This window comes from Mauremys mutica, chromosome 1 (genome assembly GCF_020497125.1).
Source record: "Mauremys mutica isolate MM-2020 ecotype Southern chromosome 1, ASM2049712v1, whole genome shotgun sequence".
NCBI lineage: Eukaryota > Metazoa > Chordata > Testudines > Geoemydidae > Mauremys > Mauremys mutica.
The window spans coordinates 266,615,722-266,638,377 of record NC_059072.1 but is presented as its reverse complement, the minus strand read 5'-3'; the positions used below and the strand labels follow the sequence as shown (position 1 = coordinate 266,638,377).

Here is a 22,656-nt window from a genome sequence, read left to right as displayed (position 1 = left end):
AAGAAGTGATCTTGGGCATAAAAAAGGTTGGAAACCACTGGTCTAACTGCTGTCCTCAAACAGCAAAAGTTACCTTTTGATTTTGTCTGTGGTGTTGCAATCAGTGTCATTAGAGGAACAATTCCTCTGTAAAGATTAAATTCAGGTCAACCCATGTAGCGCTTGAAATGGAGCTTAAATTCCACAATTAAAAACATTTGATTCTGATATCATTCATCTTTTTGTATGCATCATGGCAGTTGATTAACAGTTACATTCTGAGGTGGCTTAGAAAATTTTTTTTATATAGTGTCCACATAGGCCATGGCCAGACAGACAGTGGGGATTATGCATTTTTGATGACGTCGTAGAGCACTGCAGCCCATCTTCATTCAAATATGCTGAATACTTCCTGAGGCCAATGCTACAGTCAATATGTGACAACAGCCCAGAGGTTAGGCAAGCAGCTGCTTATGGTGTTGGAGTTATGGCACAGTTTGGTGGGGAGAGCTATCGTCCTTTTTGCACAGGTATGTATATTCATGCATTTCTTTCTATTCCTGTAAAACTAACTCCAGAGATTATAATACTTATGCTAACCATGAGATTCTGCCAGGAAATTCCAACTCCATGTTAATGAATGATCATATTCTCTTATCTCCGGTAATGGAATAAAATGCCAGTGAGTGTTTTAGGGAGGGTGGTGATCAGTATTTAAGAAAAAAGGAGCGGGGGAGAGAATAGCTATCCAAATTTGTGGTCATATCCTGCTTAGTCACATTTTTGTTTGCAACACACATTTGTATTGAAAAGTGTAAAAGAACTCATTCACTAAGCAATATTTTGCTCTTAAATAAGCACAAGTGTATATCCAGTAAAAAACTGACTTGTACACAATAACTGATTTTATAAAAGATGGATGCAGCTACATATGTCTAAAAGCAAGATTGAGCTCTCTGCTTTGTATGTCTGGAGAAATTGTACAGAAACATGTAATAAGGAGGGGGCCTTAAATATGATTGAAGTAACCTGCACTTTTTGTGTGTGTGAAGCAGAGGAATCGAACACTTGTGACTTAGAGCAGTTTTAATAATTTATACTTATCACAAGTGCTTTTTCCTGAATTTCTGCTCTCTAACTCTAGCTGCATTTTGAATTTAGAAGGTTGAGCTACAACTGAAACAATCATAACTAAAAAATACTATCTTCTGGTGCTCTTCACACCAGAGCCAGTTAGGTTAATTTTTAAGGTGCTCTAGTATGGAGAAAGTAGTGCTGTAGTATGGGGATAGTGTTTTATGTGTTTCATATATCGTCAACTTCTTCAAATATCTGTTCTTAGACAAGACACTTCAGTGAAATCTGATAATTCATTGATAAAGATAACAAAAATGTAGTATGGATAAAATGACAATTGGCTCTGAATATTTCTGTAGGAATGGGCCAGAAGATATTTTGCATATCGACTCCACTTATCAACGGTCAATTACTGTATAATTTACATCATTATTAATTAAATTCTCCATCCTATAGCCCTCATGGAGAAGTAGTAATGATAAAAACGTGCCTATAAACTGCATTCTGTCTAATTTCAAGTATTAGGAAATAGTTATAGGTGGAAGAAAGGTATAATGTGAATCTGTCAGATGACTTTTGTTGTGACCCAAGAATCAGTTAGGAGTGAGTTGGGTGCAGAACCTCCTTGGTCTTAGGTTCCTTAGTTTTGGAACTTTCTGCCAAAGGTTCCTTTTGGCTGCCTTTAATGAATAATACTTGCTGAAAATCAATAGTATTTCCATATCTTGGACTTAATTTTTTTTATCTTTTATCCTTATTCTTTGTACGGTATTTGGAAACTGATCCTTTTTGGCAATCGGTCACATCACCCCTGCAGACATTTGGCTTTCCCTTCAGTTTGAGATGGCCTAGTATATTTAAGTAGATGGGCTCTTTATTTTTTACTTCACTTGATTTTACTGTATGGTTCACAGACACTAATTGTTAGGTATTTCAAGATATATTAAATACTTATTAATTTTAAAATTAATTTTATGCTGCAATGGAAAAAACATGCTGTAACTAGGCATAATAAAAATTGCTTGCATGAGAATCTGTGGATTCCCAAGGATTTAGTATTTCCATAGATTTTGCTATAGTCTTTAGAAATTCATGTTTTCAGGTCTTCTCTTTGTAATAAATATTTCTTTACTGTTTGGTCCAGACATTGTTCCTGTTATGGCTTTGGAATTACATGTAGAGATTTGTCAGACTCCACAACAGATTATGCAGCTGCAGCACCTGGTTTTGATTTGGACATTTTGGGCCCAAGAGTAGACCAAAGATTGGAATCTGGGAGATCCTGATAAATGGCAGGGTGGTTGTGTTATGGAGAGGAAAAAGCACTGGAAATTCAAGAAGAATAGGCTGCAGGGAACAAATCTGGAGGCAAACTATGAAATCAGCAACTGAAAATGATTGTAGAATGGTGAGGGGAGAAGCAAGCCAGAATATAATGATATACTTTTAAAAGGTACCACTGTATGTAGGTCTGTGGCCCAGATAGGTCACTGAGTTTCGGTTCTAAAATCAGCACATGTTCTTAAATAAGGCTACGTTTTAGTCACTGGTATTTTAGTATAAGTCACGGACAGGTCATGGGGAGTAAACAAATGTATGGCCCATGACCTGTCCATGACTTTTATTAAAAATACCAATGAATAAAACTTGGGGGGCCCCTTGGGTGCTGGGGGAGGGCGGCCTGGCTCCTTTGGGGGGGGGGGAGAGGGTGTGGCAGCAAGTGGCCTGGGACCCCTGCTCGTTCTGCGGGTGGGGCGTTGGCAGGGCTGCAGGCTCCTTACCTAGCTCCGCACCGCTCCCCCACCCCCCAGCAGCAACAGAGTTTGGATGTGGGAAGGGGTTGGGGCACTGGATGAGGTGAAGCAGGCTCTGGGTAGCACTTACCTGGGGGGCTTCCTGGAAGCAGCAACATCTCCCTCATTCAGCTGCTAGGCGGAAGCGTGGGCAGGTAGCTCTGCACGCTGCTGCCTCCTGTAGGCACTGCGCCTGCAGCTCCCATTGGCTGCGGTTCCCAGCCAATGGGAGTTGCTAAGCCAGCACTCTCCACCTAGCAGCTGAGCAAAGGGGATGTCGCTGCTTCCGGGGAGGCCCCCAGGTATGTGTTGCCCAGAGTCTCCCTGCCTCACCCTGTTCTGTGCCCCAATCCCCCTTCCGCACCCAAACCTCTGCTGTGGGGGCCTGAGACTGCAGCGGCTGGTGCGCCTGGTGCAGGGGCTGCCTGAGCTGTCCCTGAGCCAGGTGCACCAGCCGCTGCAGAAGTCATGCAGGTCATGGAATCCGTGACCTTTTGTGACAAACTCGCAGCCTTTTTCATAATAGTGTAGTTCTGTCTTGGAGAGTCTGCGGTAGTAGATTGAAACAGGTGCACCATGAGAGAGCTGAACCTCTGCATGCACTTCAATGGAATGTTAATTTCACATCCTAATGTGAACAGGCTTAAAGATGAAGCCATGACTGCTGGGTCTAACTTGGTTTGAGGTGGACTTTACTGAAGTGAGGTATTCAGAGTGAGATAATCTTTTCTAAGTTTAGTGAATATATGCGAACAGTGCTGTTCATCCACTCTACATTAAATAATAACTCCTATAAATGGTAAAAATATGGGCCTGCCCAAAGAAAGTTAACTTTTTAATGTTCATTGCCAAACACTAAACCCTTTCTTGAATTTAAAATTTGCCTATCATCTAAAAATACATTTATTCTCCTGTGGGATAACTTGTAAGGATCAATGTGTCCAAAAAATTCTATTTTCATTACTAAATACTTGTCAATCTTGTACTTACATCTATTTTACATACATTGATTATATATGAAATCGCGTAATAGAGCAAAATGGAAACCATGGATTTCAGGAATGCGGATTTTGGTAAACTCAGAGAGCTGATAGGTAAGGTAAGATGTGGAGAAATTGGGGAAGGTCCAGAGAAGAGCAACAAGAGTGATTAAAGGTCTAGAGAAAATGACCTAGAAGGAAGGCTAAAAGAATTGGGTTTGTTTAGTTTGGAAAAGAGAAGACTGAGAGGGGACATGGTAGCAGTTTTCAGGTATCTAAAAGGGTGCCCTAAAGAGGGAGGGAGAAAACTTGTTCATCCTCCCAGACGGCTATTTAAGAACCAAAAAGCCTGACATGTCCAGGAAAATACGGATGTATGTTATCCCTACCTAAAGTGTTTTTAAAAAAAAAAAAAAAAAAAAAAATGGGCCTGAACTAGAAATGAGCTCCATTTCACATGTGTGGGTCCCTGCCATGCCCTGGGGGTGTGCTAGGGTGACCAGATATCCCGATTTTATTGGGACTGTCCCAAATTTGGGGTCTTTTTCTTATATAGGCTCCTATTACCCCCCCCATCCTGATTTTTCACACTTGCTGTCTCGTCACCCTAGGGTGTGTACATGTGTGGGTCCCAGCTGCTCCCTGCCCACATCATTGAAGCAGGTGTGCAGGGTTACTGCCCTGGGAAGTGCAGGGCACCAGTGGACATAGGGCCGGCTGCAGATGGGGCATGGGGCGGGGCTAGCTGGAGGCAGGGGATGCGGGGCTGGCTGGAGATGGGGGGGGGGGAGCTGGCTGGAGGCAGGGCAGGGGCTGACTGGAGGTAGGGGCTGGCTGTGGGCAGGGTGGTGGGTACTCACGGGAAGAGCGGCTCGGAGCAGCCCAAGCAGCAGGACGCAGCCCAGGCCCAGCAGAGCAGCTGGGGACCCACCAGGCAGCAGCGGGAGCCCCAGGGCCAGGGGAGGAGCAGCAGCAGCAACAGGGCCAGGCAGCGGCCCACATGGCTCACGCCCCCTGGCGGCTGGAGGAGGAATTACATCACTTCCCGGCCGGAGCCCATCAAAGCCGCAGCGTCCCCTTGCAGGGAAGTGGGTTAACAACCGGTTCTAAAACTGCTTAAAAATTTAACAACCGGTTTGCACGAACCAGGAGCTCACCACTAGTTATAGTGGACCACAAGCTAAATATGAGTCAACAGTGTGATGCTTTTGCAAAAAAAGCAAACATGATTCTGGGATGCATTAACAGGTGTGTTGTGAACAAGACACAATCATAAATGATCATAAGAGTGGCCATACTGGGTCAGACCAAAGGTCAGTCTATCCCAGGATCCTGTCTTCCAACAGTGGCCAATGCCAGGTGTCCCAAAGGAAGTGAACAGAACAGGTAATCAAGTTATCCATCCCCTGTTGCCCATTACCAGCTTCTGGCAGAGGCTAGGGACACCATCTCTACCCATCCTGGCTGATAGCCATTGATGGATGTATCCTCCATGAACTTACCTAGTTCTTTTTTGAACCCTTTTATAGTCTTGGCCTGCACAATGTTCTCTGGCAAAGAGTTCCACAGACTGACTGCATTGAGTGAAAAAATACTTCCTTTAGTTTGTTTTAAATCTGCTGCTGCTTAATTTCATTTGGTGACTCTTAGTTCTTGTGTTATGAGGAGTAAATAATTATTTACTTTCTCCACACCAGTCATGATTTTATAGACTTCTATCATATCCCCCCTTAGTAGTCTCTTTTCCAAGCTGAAAAGTCTGTTTTATTAATATCTCCTCATACAGAAACCGTTCCATACCCCTACTAATTTTTGTTGTCTTTTTCTGACCCTTTTTCAATTCCAATATCTTTTTGAGATGGGGCGACCACATCTGCATGCAGTATTCCAGATGTGGGTGTACCATGGATTTATATAGAGGCAGTATATTTTCTGTTTTATCTATCCCTTTCTTAATGATTCCCAACATTCTGTTTGCTTTTTTGACTTTTGTTGCACATTGAGTGGATGTTTTCAGAGAACTATCCACAATGACTCCCAAGCTCTTTCTTGAGTGGTAACCATTAATTTACACCCCATCATTTTATATGTGTAGTTGGGATTATGTTTTTCAATGTTGATTACTTTTTATTTATCAACATTGAATTTCATCTGCCATTTTGTTGCCCAGACACCCAGTTTTCAGAGATTCTTTTGTAGCTCTTCACAGTCTGGCTGGACCTTACCTATCTTGAGTAGTTTTATATCATCTGTAAATTTTGCCCCTTTTGTTTACCCCTTTTTCCAGATCATTTATGAATATGTTATAATGGACTGGTCCCAGTATAGACATCTGGGGGATACCATTATTCACCTCTCCATTCTGAAAACTGACCATTTATTCCTACCCTTTCTTTTACTATTTTTTAACCGGTTACCGATCCATCAGAGGACCTTCCCTCTTATCCCATGACAGCTTGCAAATAACATCAGCTCATAGGATAGGGGAAATTCAGGGCATTATGGCTGATCTACCTTATACAGTGTTCCATAAAATTAAGGTGACTCTTTGTAAGGAACTTGGGGTGCAGCCTAAAATTGTTTCCAGTTTTCACTTAATTGGAAGATGAATCAACGGATTTTTCTTTCCCAAGACCTGCTTTGGAGGGGAGCTAAATTTTACACTGTAGATGTAGTTTGGGCTCTTTCATGTGATCTGGATAGCACAAGACTCTTCAGGAGCTCTCCCAGACTGTAGCCTTTGCAGACAGTATTAAGGGTCAAGCTTTTTCCACTCAAAGGTTGTCTACGGCCTTGTCTACACTACAAGACTATTTCGAATCAACTTAGTTCGAATGTGTGGATTCGACCTTATGAAGTCGAATTTGTGTATCCATACTAAATACACTAATTCGAATTTCTGAGTCCACATTCACGGGGCCAGCGTCGACTTTGGAAGCGGTGCACTGTGGGAAGCTATCCCACAGTTCCCGCAGTCCCCGCTGCCCATTGGAATGCTGGGTAGAGCCCCCAATGCCTGCTGGGGGGAGAAATGTGTCGAGGGTGGTTTTGGGTAAGTGTCGTCATTGAACCGTCAATCACAACCTCCCTCCCTCCCTCCTTGAAAGCGCCTGCGGGCAATCTGTTCGTGCACTTTTCTGGTCAGTGACAGCGCGGACGCCACAGCACTGCAAGCATGGAGCCCGCTGCGATCATCGCCGTTTTCTCCTCCTCGCACTTTATCGTCCACCTCTAGAGAACCACTGTATCAGAGAACCAGAGAGCACAGCTGCTCTGTGTCAGATCCTGCATAGATTATGAGCTGTATGCTATTGACAGGGGGTGCTCCTGCAACAACCCCACCTGTTCATTCCATTCTTCCCCAGCCTTCCTGGGCTACCATAGCATTGTCCCCCAACTTGTGTGATGAAGTAATAAAGAATGCAGGAATAAGACACAGTGACTTGTTAGTGAGAAATGAGTGGAAGGCAGCCTCCAGTTGCTATAATAGTCCACATAGGACATTAAGGAGTGTGGAGGAGAGGAGCCCAGCATCCTGCTGCTAGTCCAGGGGCAATTGAATCTTTTCTTTACACATGAAGGGTGGGGGCTGATGAAGCTCAGCCCCCTGTTGCTATGATGACGATGGTTACCAGCCATATTGTACCATCTACCAGGAAAAATTAGGTTCACCTGACACTGGGGAACCTGACAGATAGTAGTAGGCATGGTTACCAGTCCTTTTGCACTGCCCCATGTGGCAATAGGCTGATGATGAGGACAGGTACCAGTCATTTTGTACCATCAGCCATCCATAGCGTGGGGGAAGCAAGGATGTTGGTGTTGAGTGCTGCACCATCGCGTCTATCTGCAGCATTCAGTAAAGATACGGTGACATGTAAAAGGGTCAAGAGAGGATTGTTTTCCCTTTCACTTCTGGGGGTGGGTGGGGGGGTACGTAAATTGCCGAGCTATGCCCTGACCCACCGCGGACACTGTTTTTGTCCCTAGAAGCATTTGGAGCTCAGCCAAGAATGCAAATCATTTTCGGAGACAGCAGGAACTGTGGGATACCTTGCGTCCTCAGTCCCCCCCTCCCTCCATGAGCGTCCATTTGATTCTTTGGCTTTCCGTTACGCTCGTGTCGCAGCAGCGTGCTGAGTCTCTGCTATGCCGTCTGTCCGGAGATTTTTTAAAAATACTTTGGACCAGGCGCACCATAACAGTAATTCCCCTAATTAGATGCATGAGTCTCCTAGCGAGATCACCGTGAGGACGGGCACTGCAGGAGATAGAGAGCACATGCTGCGTGAAATCTATCACGAACCACGGACCGATGCAGCCGTGGTCGGGGAGGCAATGCTCCCTGAATACCGCATGAAAGCCTCGCGCGGAAAAAGGTGCTATCACGGAGCACCCAATAAGGCAGCTCTCCCCAGGAACCTCCTGCTGATGCTTATCGATTAACGGAAGTAGAGCTTCGTGGAGATCTCCCAGGAGGATTTCTGATCTATCACCATATATAGAGAGACCTCCTTCTCACACACTTCAGATTCCTGTTATATTAAGAATAAAAGTTAACATGGTTAAAGCATTTACCGACTGCTCCTTCCCCTGATTCAGGATCCGGGTTCCTGGCCGGGGAGGGTTGGTAGGGGATCTCCGTGACGGTGATGAATAGATCCTGGCTGTCGGGGAAACCAGCGTTGTAAGCGCTCTCGCCTGCCTCGTCCTCCACAAACACTTCCTCATCTTCCCCGTCCGTGAACATCGTCGAGGAACTGTCCGTCGACACTGTCCCATCATCAGAGTCCACGGTCACTGGTGGGGCAGTGGTGGCAGGCTCCGTAGCGTCCGTTTGCCGCTTTGATTTTTTGGTAGCCTTGTCTGGGGTCCTTGGTTTTCACGCGGCGATGCGTTGCATGACGGCTGTATCCTCTGTCTGGATCATGGCTTTGGAGACCTTCTCGTAGGTCTTTGCATTCCGTTTGTTGGAGCGCAGCTCCGAAAGCACAGACTCCTCGCCCCACACACCGATCAGATCCAAGAGTTCCCGGTCAGTCTAAGCCGGGTCCCTCTTTCTATTCACAGATAACATGAACTCCTCTGCTGGAGAGCTCTGCATTGCTGCCGGTGCTGCTGAGCTCGCCTCGATCTCCAACCACAAAATGAGATTCTAACTGTCCAGAAAGGAAAAGGAATTCAAATTTTCCCAGGTCGTTTCCTGTGTGGCTGCTCAGAGCATCGAAGCTCGGACTGCTGTCCAGAGCGTCAACAGAGTGGTGCACTGTGGGATAGCTCCCGGAGCTACTAAGTTCGATTTGCATCCACACCTAGCCTAATTCGAGCTAGCTATGTCGAATTTAGCGTTACTCCACCTGTCGGGGTGGAGTACCAAATTCGAACTAAAGAGCCCTCTAGTTCGAATTAAATGGCTTCCTGGTGTGGACGGTTGAGCGGTTAGTTCGAATTAACGCTGCTAAATTCGAATTAAAGTCCTAGTGTAGACCAGGCCTACGTAAGTATCCAGCTGTTTTAGAATGTGGTAGCTAAGTTAAATCCACTCAGGCAGGTTAAAGCCTATTCCATCCGGGATCAGGCAACCTCCTTAAGAAGCATTCCTATTTCAGAAATTTGCAAGATGGCTACAGGGGATCAGTCCACACTTTTATCTAGCACTGTTCCTTAGTTGACGCTTCAAGATCAGATGTCCTTTTTCGTAAAGCAGTGCTACAATTTTTGTTTAAATAGGACTCTCAGACCCACCTCATAATTCTGAGGTAACAGCTTCCTAGTCACCAGAAGAGGAATCCATGTTGAAAATCACTTGGAAGTAACGTTTGATGGTCTTCAGTAACTGGCTCTTCAAGATGTGTTGTCCAGATGGATTCCACAACTCACCCTACTTACCTGCTTCTACAGAATGTTATAGCTACAATATGCTGTACTACTGGCAATGGAACTGAGGAATTGTTGGACCTGCTCCGTTTTTATGCTCGGGGGGGGCATGCAGACATCCAAGATGCAGGCGCAGTCCCAACAGACACTGATAGCTAAAAACAATTTCATATGCTTGGGGTGCATGTGCACCAGAAATGGAATTCACATGAACACAGTTACTGAAGATGACTGTTCATTCTTTGACTAATTGTTTCCATGTGTGCTCCAGTTCAGGGTGTGCATTTCCCCATGCGCTTTTGTGGGAGATTTTGTCAGCAGCATCCATGGGTCTGCTACTTCACCCTACGCATTCTTGTACTCTGAAGGAAGGAAATATAGGGAAGAGTGGACCCACTGCCACTCCCGATTCCTGCTCAACTGCTTGTGGCTCAAGATGGAGCGTTGGGTGTCCACTTAGCTATGTGGGTAACTTGCTAATTTTTTCTTACTCTTTACTTTCGTATTTTCTTTCTCGTTTTAGCACAATTTGTGCTGGGGGAGGGATCCCCCTCTCTCTCTTTTTCCCACAATTTGGGCCTATCATTCAACATAACTTGTTAGGAAACTTATTCAGCATAGCCTTCCATCTGTAGCCTTTCCTAACCAGTTATGCCCAAGACTCCAGATTTCAAGTACTGTCAGACCTGCTCACAGATCTTTCTTCTGCAGCAACAGACATTCTAGCTGCCTCTGTCTTGGAGAGACTCACACCCCTTCCAAATGTAAGATCTGCACTGCATTCAAAGGCAGATTTAAACTGAGGAGGCTAGAGTAAAACTCCTTATAAAACCTTCTTTGAGACCTGCAGGATCTGTGGTGCGCACCCCCCCCCCCCCGCCCCATCCTTCCCTGGTACATCAGCTTCAGCTGCTCAGAGCACCACAGTGACCATGGGGGCCCTTCAGAGTCTTCCAGACCACCAAAAAGAGACCCTATTCTCTAGAACTAAAAAACAAAAGGAGGGGGAAGTCACCTTTTCAAACTCCATCTAAAGATACCTCACATCCTGGTATGAGTACTGTATCTTCTGTCCTCCTCTGGTACAAAGACCCCAGCACAGGTTCAAAAGAGCTCTCTGAGTACCAAGAAGCCAGCCAGCAGCAAACAGGAGCATCATTGGTACTGGACTCAGTGCCTCTGAAGCACAAGAACTCCTTTAACACCTAGGTGCCCAAATCTTCAGTACAGTCTCTGGTACCTCCCAATGTGCTGACTCCCGAGGAACGCTATCCAGATCCATGGTACCATCTAGGTTCCTCTCCCATGAAGATGTTTGGTTCTCAGAGTCTGAATCCCTTCTCAGGTTATTGGTCCCTCATTGACTCCCAGTACCAACACAACCACTGGTACCAACACCTTGCCCTTCTGATGGTTTGTACACCGATTGTTAGGTATTGCTTCAGGGTTCCTCCAACTTCCAGTTCTACCTTTCCTCTTTTGGGGTATGTCCTGAGGAAGATGCTCCCAACAGGAGATACACTTGGCAACACTGGCAGGAATGATCTTGGAGTACTACCCCCTTTTCCTTACATCTAACCACAGTGGATTTATTGGAAACCGTGGGCCTCCTAAGGTGAGCAGTTTGAAAGGATACTCTCATGTAAGAGAGCACATTGGGGAACAGCAACCACCACCACCAGGTCTTATCCCACAGAGGGATTCTCCAGAGGAGTAGAAGCCATTTGCAGAAGTGGCCAACACCTCCTTCCCACAGATCTTCCTCGTCACTAGGCACAACTATCTCCCCTTCCCGCTGCCTTCCAGTGTAGATGATTTCAGGGCCTTCCAGGAATTTATTAAAAGGATTGCAGAGGCCTTACAAATCTTGCTAGAAGAGATACAGGAACTTCAGCATTTCTTTCAGGACATTCTCCAAGGCAAAATCACCTTGCCCATCAACAACACTGATGTCACCAGCCCATGTGGTGTGATAAACTCCAGCTACCATACCACCCACTTGTAAGAGGACTGATGAAAAGATACTATATTCACCCCCAAGGGCTCAAAGTACTTTCTCCCACTGAACCCCCAACTATTTGGTTGTTGATGCTGTTAACAAAAGGAACAGACAACACCACTGTCTAGATCAATGCAGTCTGACAAGGAGCTGAGAGGGCTAGACCCTTTTAGCTGAAAGAGTTACCCCTCTGCCACTTTGCAATTCAGAGTAGCCATCTACCAAGCCCTGATGGCAAAATATGATTTCCCAAAATATTCTAAGTTCTTGCATTTTATTGAACTTCTGCCATAGGACTAGGAGGAGTAGATTCAAACCCCCATCACAGATGATTGCCAAGGCCTCACTCAATGCTGCCAACGCAGCTATGCACTATATGGCTACTGCTATAGTCATGTGTTGAGTTTTTGGTTCCAATCCTCCAGCCTACTCCAAAAAGTACAAAATACTGGAGAACCTTCCCTTCTGGGTCTTAAGCTGTTTACTAACATTGCAGACTGGTCCCTCCATTCACAAAAGGACTTCTGGGCATCATTGCAATCCCTCAGCATCTACACACCTACAGCAAAAAGAAAATTCAGTATGCTGGAAACGCAGCTCCATAGGCTTGCCCAGTCCACTGTAGCCCATGAGACTTGTGGAACCTCTCAGAAAGAAGCCCAGATTCTCTAAGAAAGGGCTATCCTTCAGTTCTTCAAGTGCTTGCTCATATTGATTCCAATTAGGTGTGCGCGCGCCGCGTGCACATTCATTGGAAGATTTTTACCCTAGCAACACTCGCTGGGTCGCCCCCTGGAGTGGCGCTGTTATAGCGCCAGATATATACCTCTGCTGACCCAGCGGCCCTTCAGTTCCTTCTTACCGCCCATGACGGTCGTTGGAACTGTGGAGCGCAGCTTTGCTGATCTCCACGTCCCTAGCTACTCGTAGTTCTTTGCTGTTTATTGTGTGTATAGTTCGAGTTCTTGTAGTTATAGTTAGTATTAGTTGTTGTATTTATAGTTAGTGTATATAGTTTAAGGAGGGATCGGGGATTAGCCCCTTTCCTCCACCCCAGTACGGGCCCATGCCCAAGGCACCGGGATTCAAACCGTGCTCGGTGTGCCAAAAGCTGATGCCAATAGGGGATCCCCACGACTCCTGCCTCAAGTTCCTAGGGGAATCCCACCTTACCGATAAGTGCCGCATCTGTAAGTCGTTTAAACCAAGGACGAAGAAGGAGCGGGACTTTCGATTGAAACAGCTCCTCGTGGAGTCGACCCTTAGTCCTGCAGCGTCGGTACCGAGCGCCCAACAGACTGCTTCTGTAAGGAGCGCCCCTTTGGCCCTGGACTGCTCCGGTACCGAGAGAGAGCCCCGGCACCGACATCTGCTCGGCACCGCTCCGTGTCCCCGAGACCCAGGAAGCAACATAGCGTTCCACCTGCTTCAGCTCCACAGAAAGAGCGCTCTTCGAAGACGGTTCATCCGGCACCGTCGACTGTGGCACTGCCGATTGCGGCTCCACCGAGCGCGGCACCGTCGATTCCGGTCCCACAAGGGCCGTTGAGTCCGGTGCCTGACAGCTCCCCGGCTCATGCTGTGGTTGAGCTTGCCCTCCCTTCTACACCGGAGACCTTCTCCATGGCAAGGGAGCTCATCGCCATGACGGAGTTGACACGGCCTCAACCCCCGGCACCGCTGGTGCGGGTCATACAATCCATCGGGAAACCGACCCTAGTAAGGCCACCTTCCATTGGTCCAACAGAGAGACGTCGTTCAAGATCAGTCTCACAGACGCTCTCGATCACGCCGTTCCCGCTCCCGGCGCCGCTCGCAGTCCTGGCACCACTCTCCATCGCGGTACTGGTTGCACTCGCGGCACCATTCGATATCTCGTTCGCCGGCCAGATACTCCCGGTACCGATCCGACTCACGGCACTGCTCTCGGCACTCTGTATCCCGCAGTCGCTCCAGACGAAGGGACTCGAGATCCCGGTCGACCTCCCGGCACCGCTATGGTAGAAGGTCCCGGTCTTGCTCGCGGTACCATTATAGCTCCCGGTACCACTCCCTGGTACCGCCCCGGGATCGAGCATCCAGAACAGTGGTGCCCTCCCAGGGTCTATCGGCACCGCCGTGGCCATCGAGACACACATCGGTGTCATTGCAGGCTGGTAGCGCATCCTATCCTCAGTAGTGTGACTCTGACATCCCCAGCCACATATTTCTAGAGAGCCAGAGCCACGAGCAAGGGCCTCATCACTGGTCCTTCTGGACACAGTGGGCATACCACCAAGCCCAAGGTGCTCCATCAGTGGCTCCACAGTCGGTCCCGTCAGAACACCGGTTACCAGAGGCGACAGTAAGCTGCCCTCCCCCCTACGGCCACGGATGAGGCTCCGATACCATCTGCAGACACCCAGGTTCCACCTGATGCAGATGATGCTTCTCAAGTGCAGGAGCCTCCACAGGACCCCCTGGTCCCAGGCCACTCCTCCTCCTCCTCCTCCTCCTCCTTGCCTGACGAGGCGGTGGCGAGAACATCTCCTCAGGCCCTCCACCAACTGATCTCAAGGCCCATCAAGACCTTTTGAGACAAGTGGCTCAGAATATGAACTTGCAGGTGGAGGAGGTCCCTGAAATAGAGGACCCTGTCGTGGACATCCTATCGGCTGATGCACCTACTAGAGTGGCTCTTCCATTTATCCGCACCATACAGGCTAATGCAGACAACATTTGGCAATCCCCAGCCTCGATTCCACCTACAGCAAGGGGAGTAGAGAGAAAATATATGGTCCCTTCAAAGGGGTATGGATATCTCTACATTCACCCATCTCCTTGCTCTTTAGTGGTGCACTCAGTGAACGAAAGGGAGCGTCATGGCCAGCAAGCCCCAGCTCCTAAGTCAAAGGAGGCTAGGCACATGGACCTCCTAGGCCGCAAAATATACTCGGCCGGGGGCCTCCAACTTAGGGTGGCAAACCAACAAGCCCTCCTAAGTAGATATAACTTTTAACACGTGGGTGTCCTTGGGGAAGTTTACGGAGCGTCTTCCCCAAGAGTCCCGTCAAGAATTTACGGCTCTACTTGAGGAGGGTAAAAAGGTAGCAAGAACCCCCCTCCAAGCCTCTCTGGATGCAGCGGACTCTGCAGCCAGAACTCTGGTGTCAGAGTGACGATGAGGCGTATCTCCTGGCTCTAGGTATCAGGCCTTCCCCTTGAATTAAAACAAACTATTCAGGATTTGCCCTTCGAAGGCCAGGGCCTGTTCTCAGATAAGACTGACCCCAGACTGCAAAGTCTGAAGGACAATCGCGTTATAATGCGCTTGCTGGGTATGCACATGCCAGTGACCCAATGCAGGACCTTCCGGCCCCAGCCACACCGCCCTTATGCCCCGCCTAAGCCGTGTCAGGACTTTAGCAGAAGGCGTGGTAGAGGGAATCGTCGGAGGTAGTCTGGCCCTCAAGGAGGTCAAAATCAGGCGCCCTCTAAACCACCAGCGGGGCCCAAGCAGAACTTTTGATGGGACACCCGAGGGCGGCCCACCAGTTGCTCTACCGGATCCTTCCCCTCCCTTTTTCAACTGCCTCTCCCAATTTCTCCCTGCCTGGTCCCAGCTAACTTCAGATCGTTGGGTCCTGCGCACGGTGGAAGTGGGATACCACCTCCAGTTTGTTTCAACCCCGCCTTCCCACCCTCCCTCCCCTTCCCTCTTCAGGGACCCCTCTCACGGGCAATTCCTCTTACAAGAGGTCCAGTCACTCCTAGCCATGGGAGCCATAGAGGAGGTGCCAAAAGACATGAGGGGCAAGGGGTTTTATTCCCGCTACTTCCTAATCCCCGAGGCAAAGGGAGGTCTATGACCGATCTTAGACCTGGGAGAACTCAAAAAATTCATGATAAAGCTGAAGTTCCGCATGGTAACCCTGGGGACCATTATCCCATCCCTGGATCCGGGAGACTGCTATGCTGCCCTCGATATGAAGGACGCGTATTTCCACATCGCAATTTACCCACCACACAGACGGTACCTCCGTTTTGTGGTCAACCATCAACACTTTCAGTTCACTGTACTCCCGTTTGGCCTTTCTACTGCTCCGCGTGTGTTCACAAAATGCATGGCTGTAGTCGCTGCCTCCCTCCGGTGTCATCAGGTACACGTCTACCCGTATCTCAACGATTGGCTCATTCGAGGGACTTCCCAGTTACAGGTGTGGCAGCACCTGCGCATCGTCAAAGACCTCTTCAGGAGCCTAGGCCTGATGATCAACACAGAAGTCTACTCTGACACCCACGCAGAGAATAGACTTCATCGGAGCGGTTCTGGACTCCAATCTGGCCAGAGCCTGCCTCCTGCAGTCGCGTTTTCAAGCAATGGCTTCAATTATTCGAGGTCTTCAAACCTTCCCGACAACGTCGGTGTGCAACTGCCTCAGCCTATAGGTCACATGGCCTCCTGCACCTTCGTGACCAAGCACGCGAGGCTACGCCTCCGTCCCTTTCAAACCTGGCTTGCTTCAATATACCAACCATGCAGAGACAGCCTGGACTCGGTGCTCACTATTCCCCAAAAGGTTCTGGGCTCCCTAACCTGGTGGCTAACCACTCTAGTCTGTGCAGGGATGCCATTCCACCCACCACAACCCTCGAAGGCCCTAACCACGGACGCGTCATCTCTGGGTTGGGGTGCCCACCTCGAGGGCCTTCGCACTCAGGGCCTCTGGTCGCCTCAAGAGCTGGCCTTACACATCAATGTGCGGGAGCTGAGAGCGGTCCGTCTAGCATGCCAAGTGTTTCGAGACCATCTCCAAGGCCGTTGTGTATCAGTATTCACGGACAACACAATGGCCATGTTTTACATAAACAAGCAGGGCGGCGCATGCTCCTTCCTCCTTTGTCAAGAAGCCTTCCACCTCTGGGACTTTTGCATAGCCCACTTGATCGATTTGGTAGCGTCTTTTCTCCCAGGAGTCCAGAACACTCTGGCGGATTGCCTCAGCAGATCCTTCCTGTCTCACGAGTGGTCGATTCGACCGGAGGTCATCCATTCTGTTTTCTGGAAGTGGGGGTTTCCCCACGTAGACCTCTTTGCCTCCCAAGAGAACAGGAAATGCCAGGTGTTCTGCTCCTTCCAGGAACGCTCCCCGGGCTCCCTCTCAGACACATTCCTGATCCTGTGGAAGAGGCACCTACTCTGTGCCTTCCCACCGTTTCCTCTCATCCACAGAGTCCTAGTCAAGCTCCGCAGAGACAGCGCCTACCTGATCCTGATTGCTCCAGCATGGCCGAGGCAGCACTGGTACACCATGTTGTTCGACCTCTCAGTGGCAGACCCGATTCCCCTGCCACTCTGGCCGGATCTCATAACACAGGACTTCGGCAGGCTTAACCATCCGGACCTGCAGTCTCTTCATCTCACAGCATGGTTGCTGCGTGGTTGAACCAGTCTGAGTTGCGTTGCTCTGCCTCGGTCCAACAGGTGCTCTTGGGCAGTAGGAAGCCTTCCACTAGGATGACATATCTGGCCAAGTGGAAGCGTTTCTCCTGCTGGTGCGCTCAGTGTAACTCAGTCCCCAGGCAGGTGTCTGTTCCTACTGTCCTGGACTACTTCTGGTCCCTGAAAGAACAGGGCCTAGCGGTCTCTTCCATAAAGGTACATCTGGCAGCCATCTCCGCCTTCCACCCAGGGGAAAATGGCCAAACAATCGTCTCACCCCATAGTTTCAAGGTTCCTCAAGGGGTTGGAACGTTTGTACCCGCAAGTCAGATGCCTGACCTCTACCTGGGATCTCAACCTGGTGCTAGCCAAGCTTATAGGTGCTCCTTTCGAACCACTGGCCACCTGCTCACTGCTGTACCTTTCCTGGAAGACAGCCTTCCTCGTCGCTATTACTTCGGCAAGACGAGTATCTGAACTTCGGGCCTTGACAGTGGACCCCCCGTATACGGTATTCCATAAGGACAAGGTACAGCTGTGACCACACCCCTCCTTCCTCCCTAAGGTGGTGTCCGCCTTTCATGTCAATCAAGACATCTTCCTACCAGTCTTTTGCCCGAAGCCGCACCCATCGCGTCGGGAACAACAGCTGCACACCCTAGACGTTCGCAGGGCTCTCGCCTTTTATATCGAGAGAAGAAAGCCCTTCCGAAGGTCACCTCAGCTCTTTGTAGCTGTGGCAGACCGGATGAAAGGCCTACCGGTCTCATCCCAACGAATTTCATCTTGGGTAACATCCTGCATCCGTACATGCTATGACTTGGCTCACGTTCGCCCATTCTACTCGGGCTCAAGCTTCATCTGCCACCTTCCTGGCCCATGTTCCCATTGAGAAAATATGTTGAGCAGCTACCTGGTCATCGATTCACACCTTTGCTTCACATTACGCATTGGTTCAACAGTCCAGAGATGATGCAGCATTTGGCTCAGCAGTTTTGCATTCTGCAACATCTCACTCTGACCCCACCGCCTAGGTAAGGCTTGGGAATCACCTAATTGGAATCGATATGAGCAAGCACTCGAAGAAGAAAAGACGGTTACTCACCTTTGTAACTGTTGTTCTTTGAGATGTGTTGCTCATATCCATTCCAAACCCGCCCTCCTTCCCCTCTGTCGGAGTAGCTGGCAAGAAGGAACTGAAGGACCGTTGGGTCGGCAGGGGTATATATCCGGCGCCATAATGGTGCCACTCCAGGGGGCGACCCAGACGACCCACCGAGTGTTGCTAGCGTAAAAATCTTCCAACGAACGTGCACGTGGGTCGCGCGCACCTAATTGGAATGGATATGAGCAACACATCTCGAAGAACAACAGTTACAAAGGTGAGTAATCGTCAGTGTCTTTCTAAGAACAGTTGTTTTGACCAGTTGGTCAAGAGTCATGACCTGTCTCCCATTCCAGATCATATGCTATACCAATCCCCCCTCAACACCCCATGGTGCTCCTTTCCCATTGCCTGCCTGAGAACTTATCACCTCTGACAGATGGATCCTGGAGGTGTTTTCAGTGGGCTGTTCCATTCAGTTCAACTCCCTCTTCCCCATCCTCCCTTTCCATCCCACTTCAGGTATGCTTCTAATGGGGCTGTCCTAACAGACAATACAATCCCTTCTGATTATGGAGGCGATCAAACCTGTTCCACTGGACTTTATCAGAAAAGGAGTACTACTTAGTCCCCAAGAAGAATGGATGTTGGAGACAGGACATTGAAAATCTTCATCCTCTTGCAGCATTTCAGAATGGTAACTCTCAGTAATAATTCCCTCTGGATCTGGGAGATTGATTTGTCTCCCTTAATCTTCAGGATGCTTATTTTCCTATATGTACCCCTCACGCAGGTGTTTCCTTTGTTTTAAGATTGGTAGGGACCACTCCCAATACTGTTTCCTACCTTTTGGCCTTTCCACCACCTTAAGGGCCTTTATCCAAGTTCTCTTAGCTATTGTAGCCCATTGCCATATTTGTCTTTTCCTGTCTGGATGACTGACTTTCTGAAGGTACAATCAGCAACCGGCAAGGCCCTATCACTGTTCCACTCTTTTTGGGTCTCTGCCTCGATGGAGAAGAGTCTGCACTGAAACACACAAAACAAATAGACTTCATAGGGGCCACTCTGGACTCCAGAGCATGCTTTCCCACCGGCAGGTTTGTTACAAAGTCCAGGCTTGTTTTTACAATGTAACGGAGCCTGCACACCACAGCAAAAGGCTTGCCTTCAACTCCTGGGCCACATAGCAGCCTGTACCCTATTGTAATACTATTGGCAAGACTACACTCCCATTGTCTTCAAGACTGGTTAAGAGCAGTTTACACATGGAGTAAACAGTTTATCCAACTAGCTATCAATACTCCAGATGTCCTCAACTTCTCTCAACAGGTGTGGGGGCAAAAAGTCTGTGTGGAAGTTACATTCCACTTTCAAGACTTTACAGCTTGGGGCAAGTGGAATGCCACAGGAGGCCACTCTAGTCACATTTTTGACTTCGGGAGTCCATTATGCTTGCCATTGCTTGATACTCCATATCAGGAGCCACTTAGTGCTGAATAACAATGTATTACGTAAATCATTGAGGAGCAAGATCCTGATCTTTGTGCACAGAATCCACAAAATAATGGAACTGGTGTATATCTGAGCACATAGAGATCAGTGGTTCATCTGCCGGGGCTATAGAACACTGTAGCAGACTCTCTAAGCAAGGTTTTCTGCCATGACCATGCATGAGTGGGAGTTCAATGATGCAGTATTCCTGGAAGATTTCTTACCTGAGGTCTTCCAGAGATTTTTGATGCCATAAACATGAAGTCCTGACTACCTTGCTTGAGAAGAGGACATGGTCACAGCTTGCTGGAAGATGAGGCCAAGAGATAACAAAAGCATGTACTCCTATATTTTTTTTCTCCTGACATCATTACTTCCTCAAAGTCCTGAACAGGTCGAAATAGGAGCGATCAAGGACCATCTTCATAATGCCGTTATGGCCAAAGCGGATATGGTTCTAACTGCTCTTCCAACTGTCCCTGCAACCACCTCTCTGCCTTCCTTTGACAGCAGATCTCACCCAGGTGTCAGGATACACTGTCCATCCCAACTTCTTGTCACTTCATTTCAGGGCATCATTGCTAATAGCTCTCTGGACTCTACTATAGACCAGAACTGCTCTCCAAACAGCAATGTGCAATAGTAGAAAATTGCCACCAAGCAACTGTTTTTCCTTGTAATGGAAGAGTCGAAATGTGTCCAGATTTGGTGTAGTCTCTGACCTTTCCTCCTCTCAAGTCTTCCCTTTCCAACATTCTTGATTACCTGCTAAACATGAAAACCATGGGGTTCTCATTGAGCTCAGTTAAGGTTTACCTGTCATTGCAGCCTTCTTTCCCTCCTTCCCTTCCTCCCCCTCCCCACCTTCCCAATTGAAGAGTTTTCATTCTTCACTCACCTGACCATTGCAAGGTTCGTTAAAGCCTGTTTAACCTTTTTCCTACCTCAAGGAACCTACTCCTCTATGGACCTCAATTTAGTTTTCAATGCACTGAGGGGAAAAAACCCATTTGAACCTATGTTCCCTCCTTCATTTATCTTTCATGATCTTTCCTATAGCCATCACCTTGGCTAAGAGAGCTGTGGGCCCTTATGGCTGACCTAGTGTACATGGTATTCATCATGACATGGTGACATTACATTCCTATCCTCATTTCCTATCTAAGATAATATTCAGAATTCCATATTAATCAGGACACTGATCTATCAGTGTCTTGTCCCAGCCCTCACTCTTCAAGAGAAGGAGCTAGTCTCCATATACTAGACATAAGAAGAGCTCCAGTTTTTTACCTTGACAGGACTAAGCCCTTCAGGGCCTCTCCTAGACTTTTCATCACTATCACAGAATGAATGAAAGAGGATCCAATCTCCTCCCACAGGCTGTTTAAGTGGGTGTTGGGATGCTTATTAACCTGTTACAATGCCTCAGAGGTACATCATTGTCCTAGTGATTGCTTATTCCACCAGAGCCCAGTCTGCCTCTGTAGCCTTACTGAAGAAGGTGTTCATCTCAGATATTTGCAAAGCTGCAACCTGGTCATCAATGCATATGTTTTTCCAGAACTATGCTGTTTTGCATGCTTCCAGAGCCGGCCTAACTTTTGGTGACTCTGTTCTATGTTCCATACTGAATCCACCTCCTGAGCAGCCTCCTCTATAATTGATGTACTGCTCGAGAATCTCCTGCAGTGGAGCACCACAGGGATAACTGATCAAGGGACAGGTTTAATTAGGTTGTAATTACAGTAATTGGACTTCTCAGGTGGAGCACCCACAGTGACAAACTACTATCTGCCCTCCTTGCCCTCTGCTTCAGTCATTCTTTTGGACTTCCTAGTTGAGAAGGAATTGGAGCTGCAGTGGGCCTGCTTTTCCCTATATACCGTTACACTGGAGCATGAGGACATGTAGTACACAGGTGCGGACCCTCAGGCACTGCTGATTACATCTCCAATCAAGCATGCATGGGCACATGCACATCCTGAAATGGAGCCTCCATAGGGACAAAACATTTTGAACGCTAGTTACTGTACAAAGTAAGTAACCACCTTCTCTAGCCTTTTCAGGCGAGTTTATTTCTGCTTGTGTCATCTGAGTGGTGTAAAGTAGATTTAGCAGACAGGATAATTGGGCCCTTCTGAACTTTTTTTATTGCCTATTTTAGGAAGTGCATATATGTAACATACACATATGCATACACATAACAAATACATATATTCTCTTGCTCAGTATGCTGTCTCATCAGGTTCTTAATCTAGTTGAGTGGTTCTCAAACTTTAGCAATCCAAGGACCCCCACTTTGATGTAAAATTTTTCGGGGACCTCCAAGTCCCCTGCTCAGCCCCCATTCCAGCCCTTCCACCAAAGCCTACCCCCACCCTAGTTCTTCCTGGCTCCGCTCCACCCACGCCCCTACTCTTCCCTGCCTCTTTCTGCCGCTCCCCCGAGCACGCCCTATGCCAGTGCCTCCTGCATGTTGGGAACAGCTGTTCAGTGGCATGCACTAGGCACTGGGAGGGTGGAGGAAGAGTTAATCAGCAGGGCCTGCGCACCTATTGGAGTACCCTCGAGGACCCCCATTTGAGAAATGCTAATCTAGTCAAACTTTGCCATTTGTGTACTTTTACTAAGCCAATTTGAGACTGTAAATTTAAAACTGTATATAGTTAAAAAATTTCTAACCATTACAAGTAACATTACGACAACTGAAGGGCTATAGACAATGTTTTATTACCGTTCAGATTAACGTTGGATGTTTGGCAGCTGTCAATTTCATTGCTTCCCTTGAATAGTCAATCTTATTTTGTGTGCCTTTTACGTAGTCAGTACATTTTTTTTTTTATGCCTTTCACACAGCAACAAGGCTGCGGGGGAGAAATTCTCTTTAAAATGTAAAGATTGGAAAGCCACAAAAGAAGCGGGGAGACTTA

At 47.9% G+C, this 22,656-nt stretch overlaps 1 protein-coding gene across 2 annotated transcripts in view; it reads left to right on the top strand.

Moving 5' to 3' along the window:
- IPO5 (importin 5) overlaps positions 1-22,656 on the top strand; it is a 90,357-nt gene that overhangs the window by 56,189 nt on the left and 11,512 nt on the right. For both annotated transcript variants that reach the window (XM_045009259.1, XM_045009252.1), the window contains exon 23: positions 290-509. In XM_045009259.1, coding sequence (XP_044865194.1) covers positions 290-509 — 220 coding nt within the window. The remainder of the gene's footprint in view (positions 1-289; positions 510-22,656) is intronic.